The following is a 27,151-nucleotide window of genomic DNA, read 5'->3' on the forward strand; positions in this document are numbered from 1 at the left end:
CCTATTTGCCATCTTTGATGAAAATTAGCCTTTCCTAAGCTCCCTATTAATCTTATTTATAAGAGGAATTTGGACGATCCCTTCTTGTACATTAGGGGCGAAACACACTACTTAGGCTCGATTTAGCTCAATTTATTTTAAGTAAACCCTTTGGATTTCTACTTCACAGGTATGGGAGCTTGTTCAAGAGCCATATTTTCAGTTGTCCCACACAGTATACATCCCCTTGTTACCCTTGTTACTATGTAAATAAATTGTCAAACTTGAAAAAGCAAATACATAATGTGATTGATGAGTAAGTTCTTTTTCCATACGCAAATTTATCACACAAAACCTATCTTCTGCAAAGGTTGGGTTGTTTTATTCCAAATGTGCAAACTACATAAGAGCCATTCTCCATTCACCAGCCTTATCTCACACCTGCAAACAAAATTTTATCATTCCCCATGAATCACAAGATTATGAAAATACGACCCAAAAGCTAATGAGCCTCTATGATGTGATTTTGAATTTGATTAAATGCTCGAAGCAAAGGTTCTAAACATAAAATACTACTAATACAAACCAACAAACTATGGGCAAATTATCACCCTTTTCTAGGAAAGGTTGGGAAATTGTTTCTAGAAATGGATTTTCAGGTATCATTAGTACGATTACTTATCTTAAAAAAGGATACCTCCTTGGAAATCCTTACATGCAAAATGGAGTAATTTTCTGTTGAATTTATGAAAAAGTGAAATACTTCAATGACATCAACAACTTGTTGTAATCAGAGTACATGAACCTCTATTTATAATAGATGAAGCTAGTAGAGTCCAATTACAATAAAACTACCCTTGTCCCAATTACACCCAAACTCTATCACTTAAAGATAAGTCCTAACATAATTAAATAACTCAATATTGATAAAAGACAAATATAACTTAAACTAAAACTCTTCTTGGTTATGACCCTAAGATATAGATAATTTTGTGAGTCCTTCTTGATCTTCCAACTGATGTGATAAGGATGTCAGCTTTTGGTAATCATTGTGGGTCCTAATTCTTATGGGGTTGGGTCCATCTTGTGGGCCTTCCTTGGTCATGTGGCCCATCTTATAATAATCTTACATATGTGGGCTTTTCTTGGTTGTTTGGGCTTGATCTTATCTTCCAACATTTTCTAAGGAGAGGTTGAGAAAACATTTCTCAAAAAAATCACTGGGAAGAGGTTGTGCTCCTTCAACACCTCCCCCTTCCCTTCTTCAGCCTAACCCCAACCTCCCTTGCCTAATCACTTACCTACACAAGTGATTGGTTAATGTTCACCCTAGTGGCAGCCTTCCCACCCATAAATGCTCCACAAGAATCCCTCTCCCTTACTAGAGAGGAAAGAATCAGTACAATGGGGTCCCATGATATCTCCTGAAGAGCCAACCCCCAACCCAGTTGAATAAGAAGAGGGGAGAAAGGGGATAAACTTCTCCCATCCTTTTCATTGGATTATTAGTGGAAGATATTGACCTAGGTTGGCTTATCTCCCAAATTTTGAAACAAAACTTTAAGTTAAGAAAGCTAATAATTTACAATTCATAGTATCTCAGATGTATTTTCTTCAAGTGACTCAATTGCAAGGTCTATAAGCAAGAGCCGATAAATCCACCACAAGACCTCGAGCCAAAATGAAGAATCATGTTATATTAAAGAAGCACTTAGGAGAAGAAAAAAGAATTAAAGACTTAGAGTCTATTTGTCAAGTAGAAAATCTCAAGAACTCTACCTTTGTGTAGACGATAACTATCAAGATTAAAAACCTTAGGTATGAGTATGTTTTGAAGCATAGGACATTCAAACTAATTTCAAAACCATGTTTTCAAAGTTCATTCAAATATTTTTGAACCATTAATTCATTTAGTTTTGGCCTTAATCATGCTTAAAACTTAATAGAATACACTACAAAATAGCATAACTAATCATATACTTAATTGCATGATCGATCATATAAAAAGCAACAAACCTTCAATACGAAGCATAATCGATTAACATCAGTAGGCATGATCGATCAACCTCTATAGGCATGATGGATCATACAATATCCTATCAAGTAGGTTTACAAAGCATGCTTGATCAACCTCCTTAGACATGATTGATCACATAAAATGTCACAATTAGAAGTTATAAAGCATGATAAATTAACCTATGTAGACAAGATAAATCAACCAAAACCCAACCAGGTCAGTGTATAAAGCATGATCGATTAGCCCATATCAACATGATTGACTATTTTGCTATAAGAAAATTAGAAGATACTTTGTTGAATGGTTTCATCGATCATAAGGCCATAAGAACTCCAAAATGTAGTCGTTGGAGGACGATTGATTGATCAATGAAAAAGTATGATCAAGAAATACTTTTGTGCAACTTTTTGTACAATGATTTAAAATGGATAGTTTCACCAAGAAACTTATAAATAGAGACTCAAATTCACCCCTCATTATTCATTGAGCATTTATTAGAAAACCTAAGTTTTGAAGAAATATTTTTAAATGTAAACTTTCCAATTACTCTTTTGCAAGAGAAAAACCTTATTTCTGCCAAATCTCCTCAAATCCTCTTGCATTTCTTGTCATTCCTAGATCCTCCATTTACGTGTCCCAAGCTGGGAATATTTGATGTCTTTGACAAGCTTGAGGGAGAGTGTAGAAAAGTATGAGTGACATTCTATGTAATTGAGTGGAGTGGCATAGGGTGTACTTATGTAAAAGTTTAAGTTCATTTTCCCCTTCATTTATTATGGTTTCCAACTCTTTCGTCTACAAATATAATTTAAGAGGGAGAGCTCAAGCATGTGCTCTCTTTTTCGCCTTAAGAAACCCTAGTCTCCTCTCTTAAGCTCGTCCCCACTTTCTTGCTTCCTTTGTGTTAGAAGATAGGCTCAAGCCCACACGACCAAAGAAGGCCCACACGTCCAAGTGTATTAGAAGATGGGCTCAAGCCCATATGACCAAGGAAGACCCACACATCCAAGAGAGGCAGAAGATGGGCTCAAGCCCACGAACAAATAAAGACCCACATAGTGGAGTCATTTCATAAAGATGACATTTATGTAATTAGTTTAAGTTTTATGGGTATAATTATAATATTATAGTTTTACTCATCTATAAATAGAGCTTCAGCGGGAGCGTTAGGACAACAAGTCCATAACCTCTTTCTTCTTCTTGTTTTCTCCCTGACATGCTGTCTTTTTTTTCTCCATGAGCTAATCCATGGAGTTCTGAAAATCAATATGGTATCAAAGCATTATTTTTAGGACTCATAGTTATGGTTTCTAGGAATTTAGAAACCCATTATTTTTTTCTTTGCTCATATTGATGCTTCGTTTTTTATATTGTTGCTTGTTTTATCCTGCTACCCGACATTACTCAGCCATTACCAATTCTCTCTATTTGGCTTGGACAATGCTGTTTTTTTTCCGTTGGAGAGACTACCATGTTTCTTTTGCACTACCCATTGATATTCAGAAAGCATAAGTAATGATAATAGGGGAGAAATTATTTTCGAAGAAGAAGCTGCTCTCAATAGCATCGGCAGTTGTTTTTCCACTTCTCTTTATTGTTTTTTTTTTTGAGAAGAAGGTGCTTCCTCACTGTGTTACGGTCCCGGGTCATGGATCGAGTAACACGGAGTGGGATTTGTGAATCCAGCACAGATACTGAGTTGCTGGACTCGGTAAGGAGGGTTAAAGATCCCTTCTTGGGCTAATCTTCTACCAGTGATCAGTCTCCCTTTTTATCAACTCACTCTAGTGCTAAAGTTATGGCTAGAATGGAATTAATTTAGGTAGAGAGATAATGGAAGAAATACCTCTTCTTGCTCACGTAAATCAGGGTTTCAACCCTGATTTGGTGCAGCTCATGCTAGGATTGAAGGCCCAGCTTAGGGGGCAGCCTTGGCTCATGTTGATGGCTGTTCTTGCTCTGTTTCCATGATGATTCCCCAACAAGAGGAGTTGCTCTAGTCCTTCAGGTGGAAGAACCATAAACTCTTCCTTTTGCTGCTCGTCAAGAGGGATTGAACCCCTACTTGTTGTTGACGCTGAGGAGGAGAGAAGACCCTCGCTTTGGGCTCAAAAAAGGGGCAGAAAGCTCCTCTTCCAACTAGGAATGATGGTGGATGAAGTTGGATGAAGATGGATGGTAATGGAAGGTGAAGGATAGGTTGAATTTTTGGAGTAAACCCTAATCTCGGGATCAAGAGGTGATCTCAACCTGTTTACACTAGGTTATTCTAAAATCTCAAAGCTTCCCTCTTTCATTCATTCCTTTCCCTTAAATAGATCACGTCACGGAGTTTTAGGGTTAGGGTTACAATAATTCCCTATAATGTCCCTACATATAAACGTAATTAGAAATAACTCCTACTTAAAACAATATAAGAAATAAATCATATTGAGTGAGTTGTTGTTGCCTCATTCGTTGTGTGACTCGGTGTGCTATTGAGTCCACAACATCTGCCTCCCCATGGACAAAGAGCTTGTCCTCAAGCTCAAAAGTTGGGTAGACTTGTTTGAAGATGTCCACATGTTCCCATGTTGCAGCGTCGGGGTCAGTGTCCGTCCACTGAACGAGAATCTCCCAATGGTCATTGGTCAGCCGCACTCGTAGCACCGCAGCTAGGTTAAGAATAACCTCACCATTATCAACCGGTGGTAGGAATGGAGTGGATGTAGGCTGCACCCCAGAAGGTGGCTTCAAAAGAGAGACATGAAACACATCATAAATTTTGGCCGTGTCCAGTAATTTGAGCTAATAGGCAACTGGTCCCACGCGTCGAAGAATGGAAAACGACCCAAAAAATCTGGGAGAGAGCTTATGAAGTGGAGGTCTCGCAAGAAACTGCTGACGTTAGGGCTGGAGCAGTAGCCACACATACTCCCCAACCTCAAAAGAGACCTGACGGTGGCCTTTGTCGTAGACATCCTTCATTCGAGCTTGGGCGTGTCGTAGCTGTTTTGAAATATGTTGGAAGATGGCTTCAAGCCCACGAGCTCAAGACAAGAAGCCCACACTTCAAAGGAGTGGCATATGTATAAAATATGGTACTTTCCATAAAGATGACATAGAAGTGTAAATATGTGTTCCTTTTATGTCTTTTGTTTATCAAGTTGTAGCCCTAAGGGCATTCTAAAACTATAAATAAAGGCATTGGCTAAGAGGTAGGGCATTGAAGCACTCTCCTCTCTTATTAAAAATTCGTCCAACCCTCATTTTTGTTTTTGACGCAACCCTCTTCTTCCTTATTCCAAACTCTCTCCTTCCTCGTTCTTCTTCTTGTCTTCTCCTTCTCTCTTCTTCTTCTTCTTCTTTCTTGTTGATCTAAAGCTCCTTTCATGAGATCCTAAATTCTACATGGTATCAGAGCAAGGAGTTTAGGATCTTTTCATGGAGTTATTATGAAATTTGTTCAAGAAGTTGTAAAAGGAGTTCAGTCATCAAGAGATAAGTTCATACTCTTCTTATTTACGATTTTTTTGTGTCCTTTTCTTATTTACATACTCCTTTTTACTTTTTTTCTTTACTTCTTGAATTTTGAGTCACATCAAGTCAAGATAAATCTTTATATGTTGTAAAGATTTATTTTTATGACTAAATTGATGTTCTAATCTTGACTCCTTGTAAATCAATTACAAGAGTGATCAAGATCATTTGTTGTTTGCATCTTATTAAGATTGATGGGTGAAATTCAATTACCTTTATGTAATTCGGATCCATCTCATTTGAGGTAGAATTCCAGCACATGTTGCTGTATCTTCTCCTACTTAAGGTTGCTCATGGGTTTGTGTTATGTTGTTGGATGCCCATTATATGTTTGATGAAATTCCAGCAGTCATTTACCCTTTGTAGTTCCGTTTTTTTTAACTTCAACAATTGATTTTTTTTTACGTTGAAGTCTCCCATGAGCTGAAGATAAATCTCTTCCAAGTGTCTTGGTTTGTCGTTAAATCTTCTCTAAATTTTTGTCTATTGTTCATTTGTGTTGGAGTTTGGATTAAGGCCTAATCGGTTGCATCTACTTTCTTCTCTTTGTTCTTATGAATACTAGAGAAGTTGAGTGATGGCTGGATGTTATTATCACTTTCTAAAGGCACAAATTTGTTGATAATTTGGTGCTTGCCCTTGTGAAAGAAATTGGTTTTTGTTCTCTTTTGTTGGTGATTGATTTGGTCTACAGGTTCTTCAAATTACATTGAGTAATTGTTCTTTGAAGAAGACCTTTTCCCTTGAGCTCCATATTTTACTTGCCTCATCATGGAGATTGGATACAATAGTAATAAGAGTGACATACTCCGTATTACTACAATTCCACTTAGAGGTCTCTCCAATTACATGAGCTGGTCACAATCGGTTCGGAGGGTTCTTATTACTCGTGAACTCTTGAGCCACGTTGTTAACTTTCCTCCTCTGATTGATGAAGAAGATGCGTCCTACCACAAGTGGGTTAAGGATGATAACATGGAGATAAGTTGGCTCATTAATAGCATGGAAGAGCTGGTGGCCAACAATTTGGTCCACTTGGAAACCACCAAGAACATATGGGACACCTGTGCCAAGCTTTACTCAAGCACTGCTTCATTACAAAAAATATATGATGTATTACAAAACATGCTACATACGAAACATGGAGATAATATTCACAAATTTTTGGCACGGTTTCGAGGTCTTCTTCAAGAATGGAAACTAGCTCAGCCATATTCCACTGATATTGTCGTTCAAGAACAACAAAGAGAAGCTTTGGCAGCAGCCATTTGCTTATCGAATATTAAACCATACCTTGAGGTGGCCAAAACTCAGCTTCTAAGTTCTTCTGTTCTTCCATCCTTCGATGATATTAGTGCTATATTACTTTGGATACCGGATCCATCCCCTCCTTTTCCTATTGATGCTTCATCGGTGATGTTCTCTGGCAATCGGAGAACATCTTTCTCATCATGAGGACGGGGCAGAAATATGAGAGGGGGTTGAACTATGAGAGGGGTTGAAAATAGACTTGGTAGAATGGGTTAGAATTCTTTTCGTACTGAGCCTCAACTTTGCAATTATTGTGGCCGTCAGAACCACCTTGTGGCATCATGCTGGAAACTTCATGGCAAGCCTGATTGGGCCACAGCTAACCCAGTCTCGGTTAACATTGAGAAAAATGAAGATAAGGCTGAATCATCATCCAAAAATGTGACTCTTATGGCTGAGGACTATGCAGCATTTCAGAAAATGAAGTCTTTCATGGAATCCTCTATTCCCTCATCATCTACTGCTGCCACTACTATTGCCTCAGGTATACTTTCTTCCTCTTCTTCTTCTTCCTCTTGGATCATCGACTTTGGGGCCTCCGAACATCTATCAGGTAACAAACACTTGTAGCAGTCCTTATCTCCTTGTTATCCTCATAAATTCATTACTATTGCTGATGGTACCCAAACCAAGGTCCTTGGAAAAGGTTCCTCCTCTCTTACTTCATCTATTCCCCTTCAAGATGTTTTGTTTGTTCCTCAATTTCCTTTAAATTTGCTCTCGGTATGCCAATTGACCAAACAATTAAATTGCTCTATCACCGTCTCACTGTCTTCTTGAGTTTTTTAGGATCTCACTACGAAGCGGGTGATTGGTGGCGGCCATGAAAAGGGGGGTTTTTACTACTTCACTCTTCCACCATTAGTTGCATTATCGTCCACTACATCTGAGGCCCAACTTTGGCACAACCGACTTGGTCCTCCGTCTACCCCTTCACTTCGTTCTTTGGTTCCATCTTTAAAAGGACTTTCTAATTTCAGTTGTGAGGTTTGTCAATTAAGTAAACATTTCAGGAGTGCATATTCTCCTCGTCTTACAACTACAAGCACTGCTCCGATTGAACTAATACATTCTGATGTATGGGGCCCTTTATGTGTCTCAAATATTTCCCAAGTTAAATATTTTGTCATTTTTGTTGATGATTTTACTCAAGTGACTTGGTTATATCTATTTAAATAGTGTTCCAAAATTCTTCCTTTGTTTAAAAATTTTCATGTTATGGTCTTGACACAATTTGGGAAGAAAATTCAAACCCTTAGATCTGATAATGCTAAGGAATACATGTCTCATGACTTCAAATCATTTTGTGAGAGTAATGGGCTTATTCATCAAACATCATGTGCCTATACTCCTCAACAAAATAGTGTTACTGAAAGGAAGAATCGTCATCTTCTTGAAGTTGCTCGGGGCCTCCTCTACTCCATGAAGGTACCCTATTTGTATTGGCCTCATGCTATACTTACAGCATGCTTTCTCATTAATAGGTTACCTTCATCAGTCCTTCATCATAAAACTCCTTACTCTGTGTTATTTAATGGTGAAGATCCCTTTTCTCTTCCTTTGAAAGTGTTTGGATGTGCGTGTTTTGTTCATGTTACATCTCCACATAAAAATAAAATCGATCCTCGGTCTATTAAGTGCATTTTTTAGGGATACTCTCGCACCCAGAAAGGTTATGTCTGTTACAATCCTACCCTTCGGAGGATGTTTATCTCTAGGGATGTGGCTTTCTTTGAGGACACTCCCTTCTACTCCTCCCATGATGCTCCTCCAGGATGGACTTGTCCTTCTACTACTCCTTGTCTGCTTGTGCCGTTTAATCTTGAAGTGGATCCATCCCTTTATGCACCGGTCGTACCTTCACTTGTGGAGTTGTCGGATCCACCCGAGGTAAGTCCTTCTCCTCCTATGTATGGGCCTGAATTTGATACTCGACCTATTGCTTTAAGAAAAGAACGTCGCTCATGTACTACTTCGCATCCTATCTCAAATTTTATGTCTCACCATCGCTTGTTTTCTGAGTGTTTTCAGTTTCTTGCGTCCCTTTCTTCTGCTTCCATTCCACAATCATATCAGGAGGCTCAGAGACATCCAGGATGGAAGGTGGCTATGGATGAAGAAATGCACACCTTATACGAAAACCAAACCTGGTACTTAACATCACTCCCAAAAGGTAAATGACCGGTTGGTTGTCGATGGGTTTTTTCGGTGAAACATAATCCGGATGGAACGGTTGCTCGTCTTAAAGATCTACTAGTTGCTAAGGGCTATACACAGTGCTATGGGCTAGATTATGGGGAGACCTTCTCTCCTATTTCAAAATTGAATTCGGTACGCATCATCTTATCTATTGTTGCTAACTCCTCATGGCCCATCTATCAGTTGGATATTAAAAATGCTTTTTTAAATGGTGATATCAGTGAGGAAATTTATATGGTTCAAGCACCTGGTTATATGGTTGAGGGGGAGTCAATATGCCGGTTAAAAAAGCCTTTATATGGGCTTAAGTAGTCCCTTCGGGTTTGGTTTGATAAATTTAGTCAAACACTCCTACGGTTTGGTTTTCATCGGTGCTCAATTGATCATTCCGTATATTATAAAGATATGGTCAAAGGAAAATATTATTGGCCGTATACGTGGATGATATTATCTTAACCAGTGATGATGCTTTGAGCATACAAGAGGTGAAACAGATGATATGTCAGGAATTCAAGACTAAAGACCTTGGTATGCTTAAATATTTTTTGGGTATAGAAGTTCTTCAATCCAAACATGGGATAATATTGTCTCAAAGGAAATATGTCTTGGATCTCCTTGAAGAAACAGGAATGAAGGGTTGTAGACCAGTCGACACACCTATGAATGCAAATGTAAAATTATGTCCCACAAATGAAGAAGATATTGATATTGGAAAATATCAAAGGCTCGTGGGAAAACTGATTTATCTCACGGTAACTAGGCCAGACATATCATATGTTGTAAGTGTGGTTAGTCAATTCATGCACAAACCACAAATTACCCACTGGCAGACTTTAGAGAGAATATTACGTTATCTAAAAGGAGCTCCAGGAAGAGGATTGCTATATAAAAAACATGGGCACTTCAACATAGAAGGCTTCTCAGATGTAGATTGGGCTTGATCTCTTGAAGATAGAAAATTTACATTAGGATATTGTACTCTGGTTGGGAGAAACTTGGTTACATGAAAAAGTAAGAAGCAAAATGTGGTTGCAAGATCTACCGCCGAAGCAGAATACAGAGCTATGGCCCATACCGTTAGTGAACTTTTATGGATCAGTACCCTTCTTACCGAACTAGGTTTTTATAAAAAGGGGTCCATGAATCTGTATTGTGATAATCAAGCAGTCATTCATATCACTTCAAATCCAGTTTTTCATGAAAGAACTAAACATATTGAGGTGGATTGTTATTTTATACGGGAGAAGTTTCAAGTAGGAATAATCCCTCTCAAACATGTGTCATCTCAAGAGCAAGTAGTTGATATTCTCACTAAACCCATTACATCTAAAATCCTATCGTTTATATGTGGCAAGCTGGGTATTTATGATGTGTTTTCTCCTCCAGCTTGAGGGGGAGAGTTGGAAGATGGGCTCAAGCCCACGAGCTCAAGACAAGAAGCCCACACGTCAAAGGAGTGGCATATGTGTAAAATATGGTACTTTCCATAAAGATGGCATAAAAGTGTAAATATGTGTTCCTTTTATGTCTTTTGTTTTATCAAGTTGTAGCCCTAAGGGCATTCTAAAACTATAAATAAAGGCATTGGCTAAGAGGTAGGGCATTGAAGCACTCTCCTCTCTTTCCACAAATTCGTCTAGCCATCGTTTTTGTTTTTGACGCAACCCTCTTCTTCCTTAATCCAAACTCTCTCCTTCCACGTTCTTCTTCTTGTCTTCTCATTCTCTCTTCTTCTTCTTCTTCTTTCTTGTTGATCTATAGTTCCTTTCATGTGATCCTAAATTCTAAAAAATATTCTGCAGCGATAGATCCCAGTCCATGAGTGCCTGATCAATCGCGTCCACGCGGGTGGACCCTGGGTTGTACGAGAGAAGGCGAGGTGGATCCCGGCCTTATATAACCCGAAAAGGAGTGGATTGCAAGGCAGAGTGGAACGAAGTGTTGTAACAGTATTCGGCCCACGGAAACTATTGAACCCATTGCCGCAGAAGATCCCCCACCAAGCACCGTAGATACATCTCGATGGTGCAGTTCACCACCTCTGTTTTCCCGTTTGTCTGTGGATGATAGGCGGAGGAGAACTTCAATTTAGTCTCACTCAAGCGAAACAGTTCCCGCCAAAAGGTTCTCGTGAAAACTGCATCTCTGTCACTCACAATGGATTCTGGAATGCCATGTAAGCGGACTATCTGCTCCACGAAAGTCTGAGCAACCCATGTTACTGTATACGGATGAGCCAGCGGTATAAAATGTCTGTATTTGGAGAATCTATCAACCACCATGAAAAGTATGGATTTGCCGGAGGACAAGGCTAGACCTTCCACAAAATCCATCGAAATGTCTGCCAAAACCTGCGTAGGAAGGGCCAGAGGCTGTAGAAGACCGACTGAACTCAAGTGCTCGGCTTTGTTGCGCTGGTAGACTTGACAGTCGCCCACATAAGTCGCAATAGAGGGTTTCATGGTTTGCCAGTAAAAATCAGCTCGAATTCTATGCAAGGTCTTCTATATCCCCTCGTGTGTACTGTCATGGTAGGCCGAGAGAATAGCTGGAATCAACTCAGACTCAGGTGGAAGGAAAAGCCGTTGCTTGTAATAAATAAGTGAATCCTTGATGGGCCACTTCGAATTCATTGTCCCTTCCGAAATTTTCTGATGCAGTTCCTGTAGTGCTGGGTCAGTGGCATGTTCGTCTCTCACCAAGTCCAGGATGAGAAATCTCGGCTGGCTGATCGAATAGACCGATTTTTGATCCTCAAAACACCGTGACAAGGCGTCTGCCACCTTATTTAATCTCCCCAAACGATATTCCATCAAGAAGTCAAACCCTAACAACTTACTGATCCAGTGTTGTTGTGGCGACGTCGTCAAACGTTGTTCGAGTAGGAATTTAAGGCTATAGTGATCCGTGCATATGAGAAAAGCCCGGCCCCAGAGATAAGGCCTCTAATGTTGGACCTCTTTGACCAACCCAATCAATTCGCGCTCATAGGCTGCTAGTTTGTGATGACGGACTGCCAACTGTCTACTAAAACACACAATAGGATGGCCCAGCTGCTGTAAAACGGCCCCAATGCCCACGCCTGAAGCGTCGCACTCTACCACGAACAATTCGTCAAAGTTGGGAAGTTGTAATACTGGAGCGTATGCGAGGGCAAATTTGAGTGCCGCAAATGACTTGGTGGCCTCCTCATTCCAAATAAAGGAATTTTTGAGTAGACTAGTCAATGGTGCTGCCACTGGCCCACAGTTCTGAATAAATTTGCCGTAGTAGCCCGCAAAACCCAAAAAACCCCGTAATGCAGAGCAAGATTGTGGCTGTGGCTACTCATGAATAACTCGGATCTTCTCGGGATCCACCGTAACCCCCTCATGTGAGATAATGTGTCCTAGATACCCCACATGTGAAGCCACAAAAGAACACTTGGAATGTTTCAAATAGAGCTGATGTGCTCGTAACAAGTCGAAAACAATCCTCAAGTGTGCCAAGTGCTCCTCAACCGACTTGCTATATATAAGAATATCATCGAAAAACACAAGAATAAATTTTCGAAGATAAGGGCTAAATACCTCGTTCATGAAAGCTTGAAAAGTGGTGGTGCATTGGATAACCCGAACGGCATGACGATGAAATCAAAGTGGCCATGGTGCATGCGGAACGCCCTCTTCTCGATATCAGAGGGGTGCATCCGGACCTGATGCTATCCCGAATGGAGATCGAGTTTAGTGAATAACCACGAGCCATGTAACTCATCCAGGAGCACATACGGGAAGCGACTGGGACGAATAAGACCATGTTTCAACATCTCCTGGCACTGACACTCTATCTCGTCCTTCTGAAGGTGTGGGTAACGGTACGGTTGCACGACCACTACCTCAGATCTTGGTTTCAGACAGATCCTGTGGTCACAGTGCCTCAAGGGAGACAAACCCGACGGCTTCTGGAAGAGGTCAGAGAACTCCTCAACCAGACCATCACTAGTACTGTCAGGTTGTTCCTGTGTCTGCAAAGTGTGCATGTGGTGGGCTCTGTCCACCTGACAACCTTGTAAGAGCACCCGACTCCCAGCCAAATCAAAGCTCATGGTTAAAGCTGAAAAGTCCCATAGAATGGGCCCCAATGTTTGTAACCATTTAATGCCTAATACCATATCAAATCCCGCCAGAGGAATAACAAAAAATTCAGCATTAAACGAATTAGAGCCAATGGAAAAAGTTACCGCCTTACTAATTCCATAGCTAGGGACTTTCTCGCCATTGGCCACTGAGATGGTGGCTATCGGATGAGTGTGTATCTGGAGCTGGAGATGTTGTGCGGCTATCAAACTCAAAAAATTGTGTGTACTCCCCGAGTCGACTAGTCCCACCAGTTCTCGGTCGATGACATGAACTCGGACTTGAATTGTATTAGGCGATTTCTTCCCAATAATAGCATGCAAGGATATCTCCGGTGGTTCCTCCTCAATAATATCCTTTGGATCCTTTGAATCTTCCACCTCGAGCCAAAACAATCGTTTACATTGGTGCCCTACCCGATACTGCTCATTGCAGTTATAACATTAAATTTTGGACAGCCTTTCTGCCATCTCTGCACTCGTTAATTTTTTTATAAAGTTCGGTAGGGGATTACTAGGGCAGGGATCGGCTACCCGAGTCGTAGTCGGAGTGTGTCTGGATGGGGTTGTTGGAGATGCTCCCTGAGATGAAGTATAGCGGCGCCCTTGCCACGTGGAGGAAGTGTTCCTCTCACCCGACCAACTCGGCTTACGTTGCTACAATTGTTGTCGTTGTTCCATTGCTCAGGCCATATTCATTTCATGAGCTAAATCCATAGGCATAAGGAGTTCTACCTCTAGCCGTAGATACTCATTGGACTCTGATGTCTCTCTGCCCTCAACTTCGTTAGCATGTTGATGACTCGGCTCATCTTTTCTTCCAAACCACAAACCTTCCCCAACACTGGTTGTGCTGTTTCAAGGCTATCTTCTATCTTTTGTATCCTGATTTGGATTTCTTTATTACTGAGAGTATCCCCCATGTTACCCTACTCTGATACCAAGTGTTAAGCACCTAGCCAATACTACCCAAAAGACCAGCATGTTAGGAGCGGAAGACATAGGTACTCAAGCCTTAGTCCAGGACCACCAAGGCCCCAGGGTGTCCCATACCACCCAGTTGCCCCCCAGGGTGTCCCATAACACCCTGGGTTGGGTGTAACGCCCATAACATTACACCCCCCCCCTTCGCGGGTCAGCCCACTCACGACTGCCCACTCATCCACGACTGTCCACTCTTCCACGGCGGCCCACTAGGAGTTAATACCTGTCGCCCCTTCCATGTGGTCCTTCCTTTCCGCAAGCGTACCTCCGCGGGGAATCAAACCCGCAACCGAGGGTAGGCTCTTATACCAAGTTGTTACGGGCCCCGTCATGGATCGAGTAACACGACGATGGGATTTGTGAATCCAGCACTGGTACTGAGTTGCTGGACTCGATAAGGAGGGTTAAAGATCCCTTCTTTGGCTAATCTTCCACCAGTGGTTAGTCTCCCTTTTTATGAACTCACTCTAGTGCTAAAGTTATAGCTAGAATGGAATTAATTCAGGTGGTGAGATAATGGAAGAAATACCTGTTCTTGCTCATGTAAATCAGAGTTTCCAACCCTGATTTGGTGCAGCTCGTGCTAGGATTGAAGGCCTAGCTTAGGGGGCAGCCATGGCTCACGTTGATGGTTGATCTTGCTTTGTTTCCGTGATGATTCCCCAACAAGAGTTGTTCTAGTCCTTCATGTGGAAGAGCCATAAACTCTTCCTTTTTGCTGCTCGTCAAGAGGGATTGAACCCCTACTTGTTGTTGACGCTGAGGAGGAGGGAAGGCCCTCTCTTTGGGCTCGAAAAAGTGGCAGGAAGCTCCTCTTCCAACTAGGAATGATGGTGCATGAAGTTGGATGAAGATGGATGAAGATGGATGGCAGTGGAGGGTGAAGGATAGGTTGGATTTTTGGAGTAAACCCTAAACTCGGGATCAAGAGGTGATCTCAGCCTGTTTACACTAGGTTATTCTAAAATCTCAAAGCTTCCCTATTTCATTCATTCCTTTCCCTTAAATAGATCACGTCATGGAGTTATAGGGTTAGGGTTACAATAATTCCCCCTAATGCCCCTACATATAAAAGTAGTTAGAAATAACTCCTACTTAAAACAATATAAGAAATAAATCCTACTCAAAGTAATATAAGAAATAAATCCTATTGAGTGAGTGGTTGTTGCCTCCTTCGTTGTGTGAATCGGTGTGCTATTGAGTCCACAACACATTGACCCATCTAGGAGTCTCTAGCGAGTCCAATCTGAGTCGATCCTAGTTAACTCGATAGAATGGAAAATAGTAAGCACATCACTCCAGCCTTTGTCAAACTCATCCTGATTAAATTTGATGAAGCACCAGAATTGAGTACTTGAAGTTCGAAAAAGTCTCGATGACATTGGGGTCAAGATCGCGGGTGGTGAGGCACGATCGACCGCCACGGCTGACCTGAGAGACACTGCTACTTGTCGAACTAGACTTGTCGATGCATTGGTGGATAGAATAGATGTAAATTGAGTATTATAGATATGTAATTTTTATGAAAAGGGGTTTAGAATGTGTTGCGTGAGATAATGGTTGGTCTCAAAATCTATCAAAAGTCTAAAAATGGCTCTTTTAATTGATACCCAATGTACCCATTCTAACCCATTTGGGAAATTACCCAAGCAAGTATTCAAGTGAGACATCTCTATGCATTCAAAAAGTCATTTCTCTGAAGTTCTTTATTTTCAAATCAGTTTGGAAGTCAAGGATCTGATTTCTTATTCTTTCCCACAATGCCTACAATCAGCTTAGGACATTCCAACTTTTATTTTCAAATACAATGAATTAGCTTGTTTTGTGTTGTTCATGGTACTTTAAAGTTCATGTTAATTTCTCTTTGGCACAACACAAATTACTCAATCTTAGTTTTTAAAATTCTCTATTAATTTTAGAAACCACACATGTTGTTTTGATTTCTCAAGGAAATTTACACTAACCTGCTATTCACTTTGATAATCACATCTAGGAGTGTATAATTACTTTTATGAAAATTATTGTATCAACCTGTTAAGAGGTAGAGTGTGGTTTAGTGTTTTCAGAATTAGATCGGACAAGCAGATTCAACTCGATTGAATTGGAACCAAACCCTTTTCGCTTCTCATATAACCAAAATGATTTTTGGCTTAAAACATGAATACCTGGCTAGTTGAACTAGTTTGAACTTGAATCGGACCAACTAGATTAGTCTAATTCAACCATTTTCTTATAGAGTGTTGGAATATGGGCCCAAGCCCATAAGATATGGACCCACCATGATAATGAGCAGGTGGGGCCCACCATGGTCATGTGAGGTGGCATGAGAATTCTTACACAATAAGAAGTCTTATATAGCCAAAATTATTATGGAAGCAGGTCTCACTAGAGAGTCTTAGTTTAAAAGTGTTTTAGTCATGTTAGTCTTCTATTTATGTTGGGTTATTTAATTATGCTAGGACTTATCTTTAAGTGTTAGAGTTTTGATGTAATTTAGACAAAGGTAATTTTATTGTAATTGGATTCTACTTCCTTCCTCTATTATAAATAGAGGTTCAAGTACTCTGATTACAATATTCAGTGGAGTATTTTTCTTTTCCATAAATTCAACATAGTATCAGAGCAGGTTCTATGAGTTGACTTTGTCAACCCACAGAGATACTGTGATCATTTTTTGATATATTATCTCTAGCAGTTTAGGTTCGATTTTTTTTCTCTTCTCAATCCCTATACCAGTTGTTTTCTTTGCATTATCACCTCTATAAAGAGATTTTCATAATGTATATTATATATTGATGAAAATACATTCGGGTCTAATTTCCAAGGAAAAATGATTTTTTGCAATCAGAGTTATCTACAAAATGAAATCGATATTTGAAGCAACAAAGGTCAGATTGCAAAAGAGGTTTGAACAACACCAGAAAGCTTCAACTTTTGAGCTAATTTATGCTACCAAGAACGAGACTTTATATAAAGAATTATTTGTCCAAAGAAAGATATGTAAGTCTATTTTCTTACCTATTCAACCAATTCTTGATCTGAGTTTTTTATATGGAGATATTGATCTTGGAAGAGTAAATGGTTATGCGGCAAAGGGAGAAAGAGTACTTAGTTTAGCTAGATTATAGAGACCGAAATCTATCATATTATTTAACTCAAAAGAATTTTATTTTATGAAGAAAAATTATACTCGAATGAAAGGTATTTAAGTCTATTTTTAGAAGTAGAAAGTTTCATATAAATCTGATCTATATTTAAGGATATATTCTTATTGGAAGAATCAAAGGTCATGTTGGTATCCTATTGCATTGAAAAATCCGAATTTAAGCCTAATTATTTCATTTGTCCTTATTACTCTTAAGGACTTTCATTATTTACCGGTTATCTACTGCTATACTACTGTAAATTTGGTACATGTTATTTTGGCATTGGCCCATTTCTATTGTTGCTATTACGTCTCTTTGACTGAGAAATTATTATGGAAGAAGAACTTCTCAGTTGCTGATTTTTATCAACATTGCTTATTTGGTTCAAGCTAGGATCACTGCTATTACCTCCCAGCTTGAGGGGGGAGAAGTACAAGAAGAAGTACAAGAAAGTACAAAGAAAATTGAAGACCAAGAATCCTGACTCGCAATGATAATTGTGGTAATTATTGGTGATACCTGACTCGGCTCGACTCAATTCTATTTCTCTAATTGGATTATTATTTTAGAGTATTCACAACATATTCCTTGGTCAACATATTATTTGGTGCAAATACTCCCATCAGATTATTTCATGAGTCCTTATACAAGGATTTTTATTATTTTGGTTCGTGTTATATGAGCCCCAAGCCCATTTTAGCCGTTGCTATTGTATCTCTTTGGACGAGACATTATTATTGAAGAAGTGGTGACCTCAACATCCTATTTTCCTCTTTACCCATTACCCATTGGTTATTTGGCAGCCTTTCTCCTACCATCTTTTATTTGACTCTCACATACATTTGGGCCAACCTTTTGGGTGTTGCTTCGGTTGGGAATTTAAGTCCGTCATGTTCATGCATATGGGTGTTTTAAGTCCATTGAAACTTTTTTATATATACTCGTGGGTCTTTTATCATCATCTTATGAATGACAGGCATTACCCACTTATCACGTTTTAGAGTCGGTGCTCAGGTTGGGACATCGTGATGGAGGAGCTTATTACTATATATATATATATATATTACCGCTCTTTAATTTTTATTTATTACTCCTACAACTTGAGAGTCGTTGTCCTGTGGAGGGACACGGTAATGGAGGAGTTTTACTACACTTCTGAGCACTGCATATAGACCCACTACCTGAGAATGATAGGAGTGTGCCCTACATCCAGCATGGGTTATGAGTAGAGTATGGAGCAATGTCATACAACTTAAAGTAATTTTACTCTTACTTATCTTATGCTAGTTGGGCCTCATGGAAGTGATCACCAGCGCGAGGGGGAGTGTTGGAAGATATGGAGGACTGTCATTTTTATGAGAAAATCTGATACACCATTTGCAGTAAGTTGGGAGTTCATGAGGTTCTCTCACCTCCAGCTTGGGGGGGAACGTTGGAAAATGGGCCCAAACCCACACGATCGAGGAAGGCCCAAATATTCAAGAGTGTTGGAAGATGGGTCCAAGCCTATAAGATATGAACCCACCATGATCATGAGTTGATGGGACCCAACATGATCACGTGAGGTGGCATGAGAAGTCTTTCACAATAAGAAGTCTTACAGAGCTAAAATTATTATGGAAGCAATTCTCATAGAAGAGTTTCAGTTTAGAGGTGTTTTAGTCATGTTAGTCTTCTATTTATATTGGGTTATTTAATTTTGATAGGACTTATCTTTAAGTGTTAGAGTTTGGGTGTAACTGGGACAAAGGTAGTTTAATTGTAATTGGACTCTACTACCTTCCTCTATTATAAATAGAGGTTCATGTACTTTGATTACAATAAGTCAATGAAAGATTTCTCTTTGCCATAAATTCAACATGAAGAAATGGTGAAAAAATTTACTAGAGAGAGGACTCAAAGAGATGACCAAGTACCTACATAGAAAAGGTAGAATCAACCAACTGTAGACTGATTCAAGTCTAAATCTAATAAAATAATGTATACAAAAAATAAGAAGGTGATCCAATTGGAGCTAGTCCAACCTATAGTTGAATCTGATGAAACCAAATGAATCAAAATGAGTCATCCTACCGGTTTCATGAACTATTGCAAAATAAGTTTACCCTACTACTATAATTAGACAAGCCATGTATCAACAATTCCAATGACTCATAATTTGGTTAGACATTGTGGTTGTTGAAGGTGTAGTGAGTTGTGTACTCACTAGGTGAAGCCATTTGTTGCCTTATAAACTTTTGTGGGCAAGAGTGGAGAGGTCTTTGTGACCTTAAGCTGTGTTGATTTCTAGGGACTAATATAAACACAAGAGATATCAAGGGAAGGAGAGAAGAGAGAAATTCTACCTCTTGGAAGAGAGGAGAGAAGAAACCAAGGTAGAGAAGAAAATGGAAAAGAGAGAGGTGTATGGACGAATTTGAGCCAAGAGGAAGAAGTTTGAATGTTTTACCCCATGCCTTGAGGTTGAATGTATAGTTGTGTGAAGGTGTTTACAATGACTACTATGCCCTTAGGGCTACATGCTTCAAAAGGAAGAAAGATATAAGAGGACATACATTAGCTTGCATAATTATAATTTTATGCCATCTCTATGAAAGTTCTCCTTATTTACAACCATGCCACCTCTACACACGTGGGAGTCTCTTAACAAACCCCCCCCCTCAAGCTGGTGTTTGTAACTTTAAGTGCAAATAATCTTGGTCAATAAAATTAAACTTGAAAAAGAAATTTTAATTGTCTTCTTTGACTTATCTTGTTCTTGTTCACATCTTGCTTGTAATCTTCATCATGTTCTCATCTTGTTTTTTCCCTTTCTTGGATATTCTAGTCACATAAAATTTGATTACCACAATATGTGGAATTCTTCATTGAAGATTATACTTCTTCTTATCAAATGATAGCAACATCCATATTTCAATTTGGAAGGAGGCACAACCATTGCAATACTCAACTTCCAATCTCATCCTTGATACTTTTTCTTCTATTCACCCCCTAAAGTTGGACAGGTAATGACAATGATACCATCTTGAAACAAAAAAATAGTAGTAATAATTATCTCCTCCATGAAGGTGTCCCAAGCACAAGTATTCAATCGGACACAGACTCTCAAAAAGTAAAACAAGGGTAGTAAAACAGAAGTCGAAACCATCCTTAAAGGATTTTGAATAAAATAGTGATTATAATCACTAAAGAGGCTAAGGCATGTCACTCAAAAGATGGTGATAAAAACCCAAAGGTACCAATAAAAAAGTCTCAATGGTCTTAAAAACAACCACATATAGAAAGGACCAATCAAAGAAACACACAAAGGGGTTAGCCTAAAAGGGTAAACAAGAGTAAAAAAAGGATGGTAGGAGAGAAGGTATCCGAGTAAAAGGGGTAATGGAGGATTGAAGAAAGAAAAAATAACCACCATCGTAATAAGAAAGAAATTGTAATGGTAGAACTGAATTAACTTAACAAATTTGACCAAGTATGACTTTTGGTGAGGTGACCAAGTTTGACACAAGAAGGAGATAAAAAAATAATTCCTCTATAAACATGATGATTGAGGAAATGTAAAAAAAAATCTCTAATAAGAAACTTTTGAGATGTAACATAATAATGTAAACTTCCTAAACATAGACTTATCTAATAAGGCAATTACTTATTAACACAACTTGACCAATTTGCAAAGAAAAATCAAAAGATAATTTATGGAATGAGGGAGGTTTAAGGAATTTAAGACTTTCTAATTCAAAATTTTCAGATTTTGTCCAAAAAGGAAACTAAACTCATAATGGGAAAGACTTCTCTTAAGGGAACTAATGTAATGTGAGATCAAAGAAAGAAAACTTTTAATAAAGGAAAAATACTCAAGTTGATAAAATCTTGAGTAGATTTTGAAAAAAAATAGGAAACTTAACCAACATTAGCAACTCAAAAAGTGAAGCCAAAAATTTGGCTTAGATTCGGATTTTTTGCATGCAACAGGATATCAACATTACATTTGATTTTTCCAATGTCAATATCTTTCAATAGAAAGATCAGATTGAGAAACAATTTATTGGGATAAAAATTAGACTCACATAACTATCTTTTGAGATATAATTCTCAATATAATTCCTTAGTAGTTTTGCTACAAATTGTTCAGGAAGTTGAGGCTTTCTGCTGTTACATGAAACTTTTCAGTTGATTGACCTTTGTTGCTTTAGAAGTCGATTTCTCTTTCTAGAAAAATTTGGTTTCAATGATTATTTTTGAGTTGGAAACTAGACTCAAGATATTTCCAATGGTATATAATTTTCTATAGGAAACATATAGTAAGAAAGTAAAACATCTAATGAAAAACGTGAATTGGGAAAGAAGACTTAAAGATAAATGAGTAACTCCTCTTTTTTTCTTTTTTTTTCTTTTTCTTCTTCTTCCTCCCTTTCTTTTCCATTTTCTTCTCTTTTTACATCTCAGATCTTTGCCCGCTCTCATATCATGTGGATTTCTAGGGACTAGATATAAACACAAGAGATCTCAAGGGAAGGAAAGAAGAGAAGAATTCTAGCTCTTGGGTGAGTAGAGAGAAGAAAACAAGTTAGAGAAGGAAGTGGAAAAGAGAGAGAGGTGAATGGATTGAGCCAAGAGGAAGAGGTTTGAATGCTCTACTCCATGCCTTGAGGTTGTATTTATAGTTGTGTGAAGGTGTTTACAATGGTTACAATGCTCTCAGGGCTACATGCTTCAAAAAGAAAAGACATAAGAGGACATACATCAGCTTACATAATTATAACTCTTTGTCATTTCTATAAAAACTCTCCTTATTTACTAGCCATGCCACTTCTATACATGTGGGTGTCTCTTAACAAGTTGTAATTTAGCTTGTGTAGTCAAATAGGTTTTGGAATTAGGTTTGAGTGGCCTATATACTATATTTGTGTTTAGTACTCTTGAGTTGTAAATGCCACTTGATATTTAGAGTCTTGAGTTTTAAATGCCACTTGATATTTAGAGTTAGTGAGTCCCCAAAAGTGCACTAGGACCTAAAAACTCTCTAGAGATCCTCCTTTGTCTCTATCTTTTTTTTCTTTTTCAAGTGGCTAGTGTTAAAAGGGTCTCCCACATCCATGATGGCAAGAAGGATAAATAAGAAGACTTCTAAGAAGAGGTGGTATGAACTTGCAAATGTACAAGCTAGTTTATGTTTTTAAATATCCTTTTTTAGATGTAGCCCTAAGGCATTATAGTCATCATAATCTCCTTCCAAAAGCTGCAAATAGAGCTCCAAGGGCATGGCATCAAACTCTAACCACTTGAGCCTCATTTTCCTCTTGAAATTCGTTATTTCTCCTCTTTTCTATCTCCTACAAGCTCCTCTCTCCTCACTCCCAAGAGTTAAAAACTCCTCTCTTCTCTCCTCTTATCCTATCTTTCTTCTCTTCTATCTTTATCTTGAAATCTCTTGTGATTATATGAAGACCCTAGAAATCAACCTAATATTCTTGTTTGGTTTGACAAGGTAAACAATATTTTTGAAAATCGATCTTTCCCTTAGACAAATTTTGCTTTAAAAAATCTATATTTCACATATTTTCTCTAGGAATTATTTACCTATAGTAGTTATTTTGGGGATAACACAATTATTTCCAATACTATAAGAAACTCGTATTTCATTTTTTAATTTTAAATTAGAAAAAAATTATTGAGTTGAATTTATTTCATATGATAGTTTTTTGTGTTTTAAATATATTTTTATAAAGTTTAATTATTGTAAAAAGTATAATTGGTCTTATTAATAATCTTAGATATTATATGTTTAATAAATTATTTGTTTTTTTATATTTAAAAAACCAATTCAACCTTAAATTTAAGAATGGTTTTTTTTTTAACAATCATTTTTATTTCATCAAATTACCCCTAAATGTTTTTGACTCCTCCATTGACTAAGTCGCTAGACTCATGTGTGGAGGTTAGTCCAACTTTTAACGGAAGTGGAACCAGGTGGAACACTCCATCCTCCATCTTTTGTCTCTAGTCAAAATTTTGAAGTTAATAGTGTCAATTTCGTTATTAGTTTAAATGTGTACAGGGCTGACCCACTACGAAAAACTATTTGGTACGAAATATGAGAAACATTATCTTAACCATTCGATTATGATCAACAACTATCTCAACTATCTGATCTAAGGGTTATCTCAGCCATGATCATACAAGTATAAATAGTCATAGATTTCGTACCTAATAGGTTTTGGATAATTGGTAAAGTTGTTTATATTTATAAAAGGTTACGAGTCATGACAGACTATGATGAAATCTATTTTACGAAGAAAATAGTTTCTAATTCTGATAACCAGATGGTGGTGATAACTAACCTCTGTAATGAACCCCTCCCCCGGAAGATGCTCCGCGCACCCATTGCTCTTACAGGTCGGAATCTCTTGGAACTGCTGGGCAGGGAGCTTCTCCGACAAGAAACCGACGTGAAACTCGATCTGATTATCGGAAGGATCTATATTGATGGCTGTGACAGGAACCCAAACAAAAAGCTTCTTCGCCTGGATTCCCGCCAATTCGGTGATTGCACCGTAGTCGAGCTTTCCCGTGATCTTCTTATCGTAGTAGACTAGATCGGTGAAGTGCACATAGCAGGGCTTCTGGAGCTCGATCTCGAAGGATCCGTCGGTGGAGAGGGAGTATGAGATGACTGAATCGGGTAAAAGGCCTTTAGGAAGGCCGTGCCGAACGAGGATATCGTGCGCTCCAGAGGAAACCCTCGATTCAGATGCCGACGAAAGAGAGAGAAGGGCTACAATGTAGAACAGGAGAGAGGAAATTCTAGGTTGAAATAACATTTTCGAGGAGAAGAGTAGTGCTATGGATTCGGATGTCTACTGGAGAGAAGAAGGGAAACCTCTGGTAACATAGAGAATAAAGACGACGAAATGTAAAACAAAATGAACAAGAAAGTGGAGCCCACGACTCTTCATTCGGACAGCCCGAGGCCGGTGCCTCTTTCTGGTAGATGTTATTCTTATTTAAATGGGGCGGACACTACCGACCTCAAAGAAATGGAATCATGTTCGCCCACCAACCTCAATGAAAAAACAAAAGTGAGAGATGTTGGCCCAAGATCTGGTATACCTGCTACAAAAATGGGGCATATATGAAGAGCAATAGTAAGATTACGGGATTTTATGGCAAAGGCAATATCTCTCACCCACTCCACCTTTCTAGGTGTTTCATTCCCAGGATCACAGAACAGCTGTTGGAGAAGAGCTAAAAGAACTCCTTGACTCAAAGGAAGTGGATCCATGGTTAAAATACCCTACAAATCAACTTGAAGAAAAAAACAGGTTCGGCCATGGTTACAATACCCTGCAAATTACTACTTTTACTATTGCATTAGGCATCAAAGACAAAATAAGAAGGCCTAATGTTGTTCTTATAGTGTTATTATGAAGACAAGAGCAAAAGCTTTTCCATGGATAGAGATAATGTGCCCCAAGTAACTATACTTAGAGCTAGTTAGGGAGCTATTGGAAGTTTTCATTTTTAATTGATGGTGGCGCAAAACCTTGAAAACTCTGGTCAAGTGACCAAAATGTTTGACAAGAGTACAAATATAGATTAAATGTGGTCAATAGAATCCCAACATGAATTTTCACAAAAAAGGTTAAAATACATCATTCATCAAGCATTAGAATGTGGTTGAGGTATTGATGGAGCCAGATGGCATAACTACCAACTAGTAGTGACAAATCACAAGTTCAGTAAGCTGTCTTATGTTCATCAACTTCATTCATTTGAATTTGGTGGCATCCCGTTCTTATTAGTCTATTTAGATTCTTAGTTTGTTGAAAAAACAGAGGGTTGCCTTAGAACCAAAAATTCTTTACTTCTGTAGCAGCCATTCAGTTCTTGTGGTAGCTGAATTCCCTTACTTACCAAAATGCCCTGAGCCACTGAAAAAATAGCATAAGAAAGCCTTTTAGTTAACCTTTTATGTATATCATTCATATTATTTTAGTTCTCTTAGCTGAACAAGTTGATCTTTTTCACTTTATGAAGGATCAACATTGCTACAGTATTAATTTAGGTTAGAAAAGGAAGGAGTCCAGGTCAAAGTCCAGGTCAAAGTGTTGAGACATGAAATATTGAGTCTCATATTGCAGAAAGTAATGCTTATTGTTCTTGTTTGTGAAAGTTATCCCTGAGATATACTGCCTGGAATTCTCTATACTTGTAGAAGTTTGCTTCTTGGGTTTGTCAAACTCAAATAAAAATTTTGAAATATCATTTGTCTGGGAAGCCTGTTATGTATTTATAGGTTCAATCCTAAATTATACTTCCTTCTTCTCGTTAAGCTGTTCTCCCTCAGGTTTGTACATCAGGGGTTGATAGCAAAGTGGTTGGAAGTGAATTGTTAGAAAATGGCTCAATCCATTGCTCAAGGAGCATCTGCATGTCCTCCCCCACTGTCCTTAACAGCACTGATAGTTCAGGTGTCCCTTTAACTTTAAATTACAAGTGACAAGACATTTGGTTAGCAGTCTGGCTGCAGAGAAGCTGTATTCTCTAGTTGGTGACTGGGCTGATCTTGGTCCTGATCCATTGCTTTTTTGTATGCTGGTGTGCATGAACCATTGGCCTTAGTTCAGCACAGTGTGTTGGCATGGTAAACTTCTGATTCTTAGTTCCTTCTCATATTTCATTTTAAAACACCTTATGTTCAAGTCATCCGTTGCTAAAATGGATTCAGTAACATAAACGGGATGGAAAGAAAAATAAAAGAAATTGATCTGAATGGAAGGCTTCTCTGTTTGTTTTTATTTTATGTCAGGTAGTTGGCATTGAAATGAATGAATCAGTAGTTTTAGATGCTCAAAGGAATGCAGAGATGAATGGCATACAAAACCGCATGTGCGTTGGTTCAAAGGTTTGATTCACTTTACTTACTGCCATGTATAATATCTAGTGGTTGAGTTGTCTTGCAATTTCTATTGTCTTTTCTGCAGCTGATACTCCCCGTATCTCAGTTTATCACCACAGTTTGATGTTTCCCCTCATTCTTATACACCACTTCAACAAGTTTCTCCACTCTTGTAGTTTGTCATTCAAACTATCAGATTTGTGCTCCAAATTTGTTCTTAAAATGTATTTTCTATTTGAGAGCTAACAGGCAGAAGACATTATGGGTTCTCTACTCAAAAGAGTATCCAGATGCACCACCGCAGGAAGAGAGTGCAAAAAGTGAGGTGATTAAAAATATATAATGTGAAAGATAACATAGAGGGATCTATCAGAACGTACTTTAGAAGATGATCAGATGGTGAGCAAGATAAATGACCAGGTGACGGATTCTATCAAAGATAATGGGACTTTTGATGGCCATGAAGTGGCTAGAGACAAAAGCATATCAGGTTCTCAAGAAAACTCTGATGAAAAGAGAATGGCTTGAGTCACAAGGACAGCATTTCTTAACATCATGGAACAACCAGGACAGCCATGCAGCAATATAAAGATGTTGTTGCAATCGTTGATCCTCCTCGAGATTAAATTCACCCAACTGAATGTTTGTATTCTCTCTATCCTCTCTTGTATTACTAAAGATTGCTGAAACTAAGTTGTTTGGCCAGTTCTTTAACTGACTGCCACCACGCCTAGGTGGAGGCTGCATGGAAGTTTTAGCTTGAAATTTGAATTCTGTTCTGCTCGGAGGTGGCATAATTGGGTCTGTTATGCAGTGGGGAAAAGTTATCTTACCTAGAATGAACAGGCTGGAAGTTGAAAGGGTTGGTTTTTCCTGTAATGAGACAACTCATGATGTTATTTTCCCTCTTAAAAGAATTGTGAAGCTCATCCCATTGGCTCTTTCCTTTCCTACCTGAGTGCTTCTTCCACATTTTGGTTTGA

General features: G+C 38.6%; 1 protein-coding gene across 1 annotated transcript; it reads right to left on the reverse strand.

The window, feature by feature from the left end:
- Positions 1 to 111: 111 nt before the first annotated feature.
- On the reverse strand, positions 112 to 24,245 carry LOC137941854 (uncharacterized). Its single transcript, XM_068787456.1, has 2 exons — positions 23,611 to 24,245; positions 112 to 420 (listed from the first exon to the last, which is right to left on the reverse strand). The coding sequence occupies exons 1-2, from the start codon at positions 24,088 to 24,090 to the stop codon at positions 415 to 417; spliced, it is 486 nt and encodes a 161-aa protein (XP_068643557.1). The 5' UTR covers positions 24,091 to 24,245; the 3' UTR covers positions 112 to 414.
- Positions 24,246 to 27,151: the final 2,906 nt, after the last annotated feature.

Source organism: Aristolochia californica, unplaced genomic scaffold (assembly GCF_029961685.1).
Source record: "Aristolochia californica isolate CCGP_79_NKW_82.1479 unplaced genomic scaffold, dmAriCali1.0.hap1 SCAF_9, whole genome shotgun sequence".
NCBI lineage: Eukaryota > Viridiplantae > Streptophyta > Magnoliopsida > Piperales > Aristolochiaceae > Aristolochia > Aristolochia californica.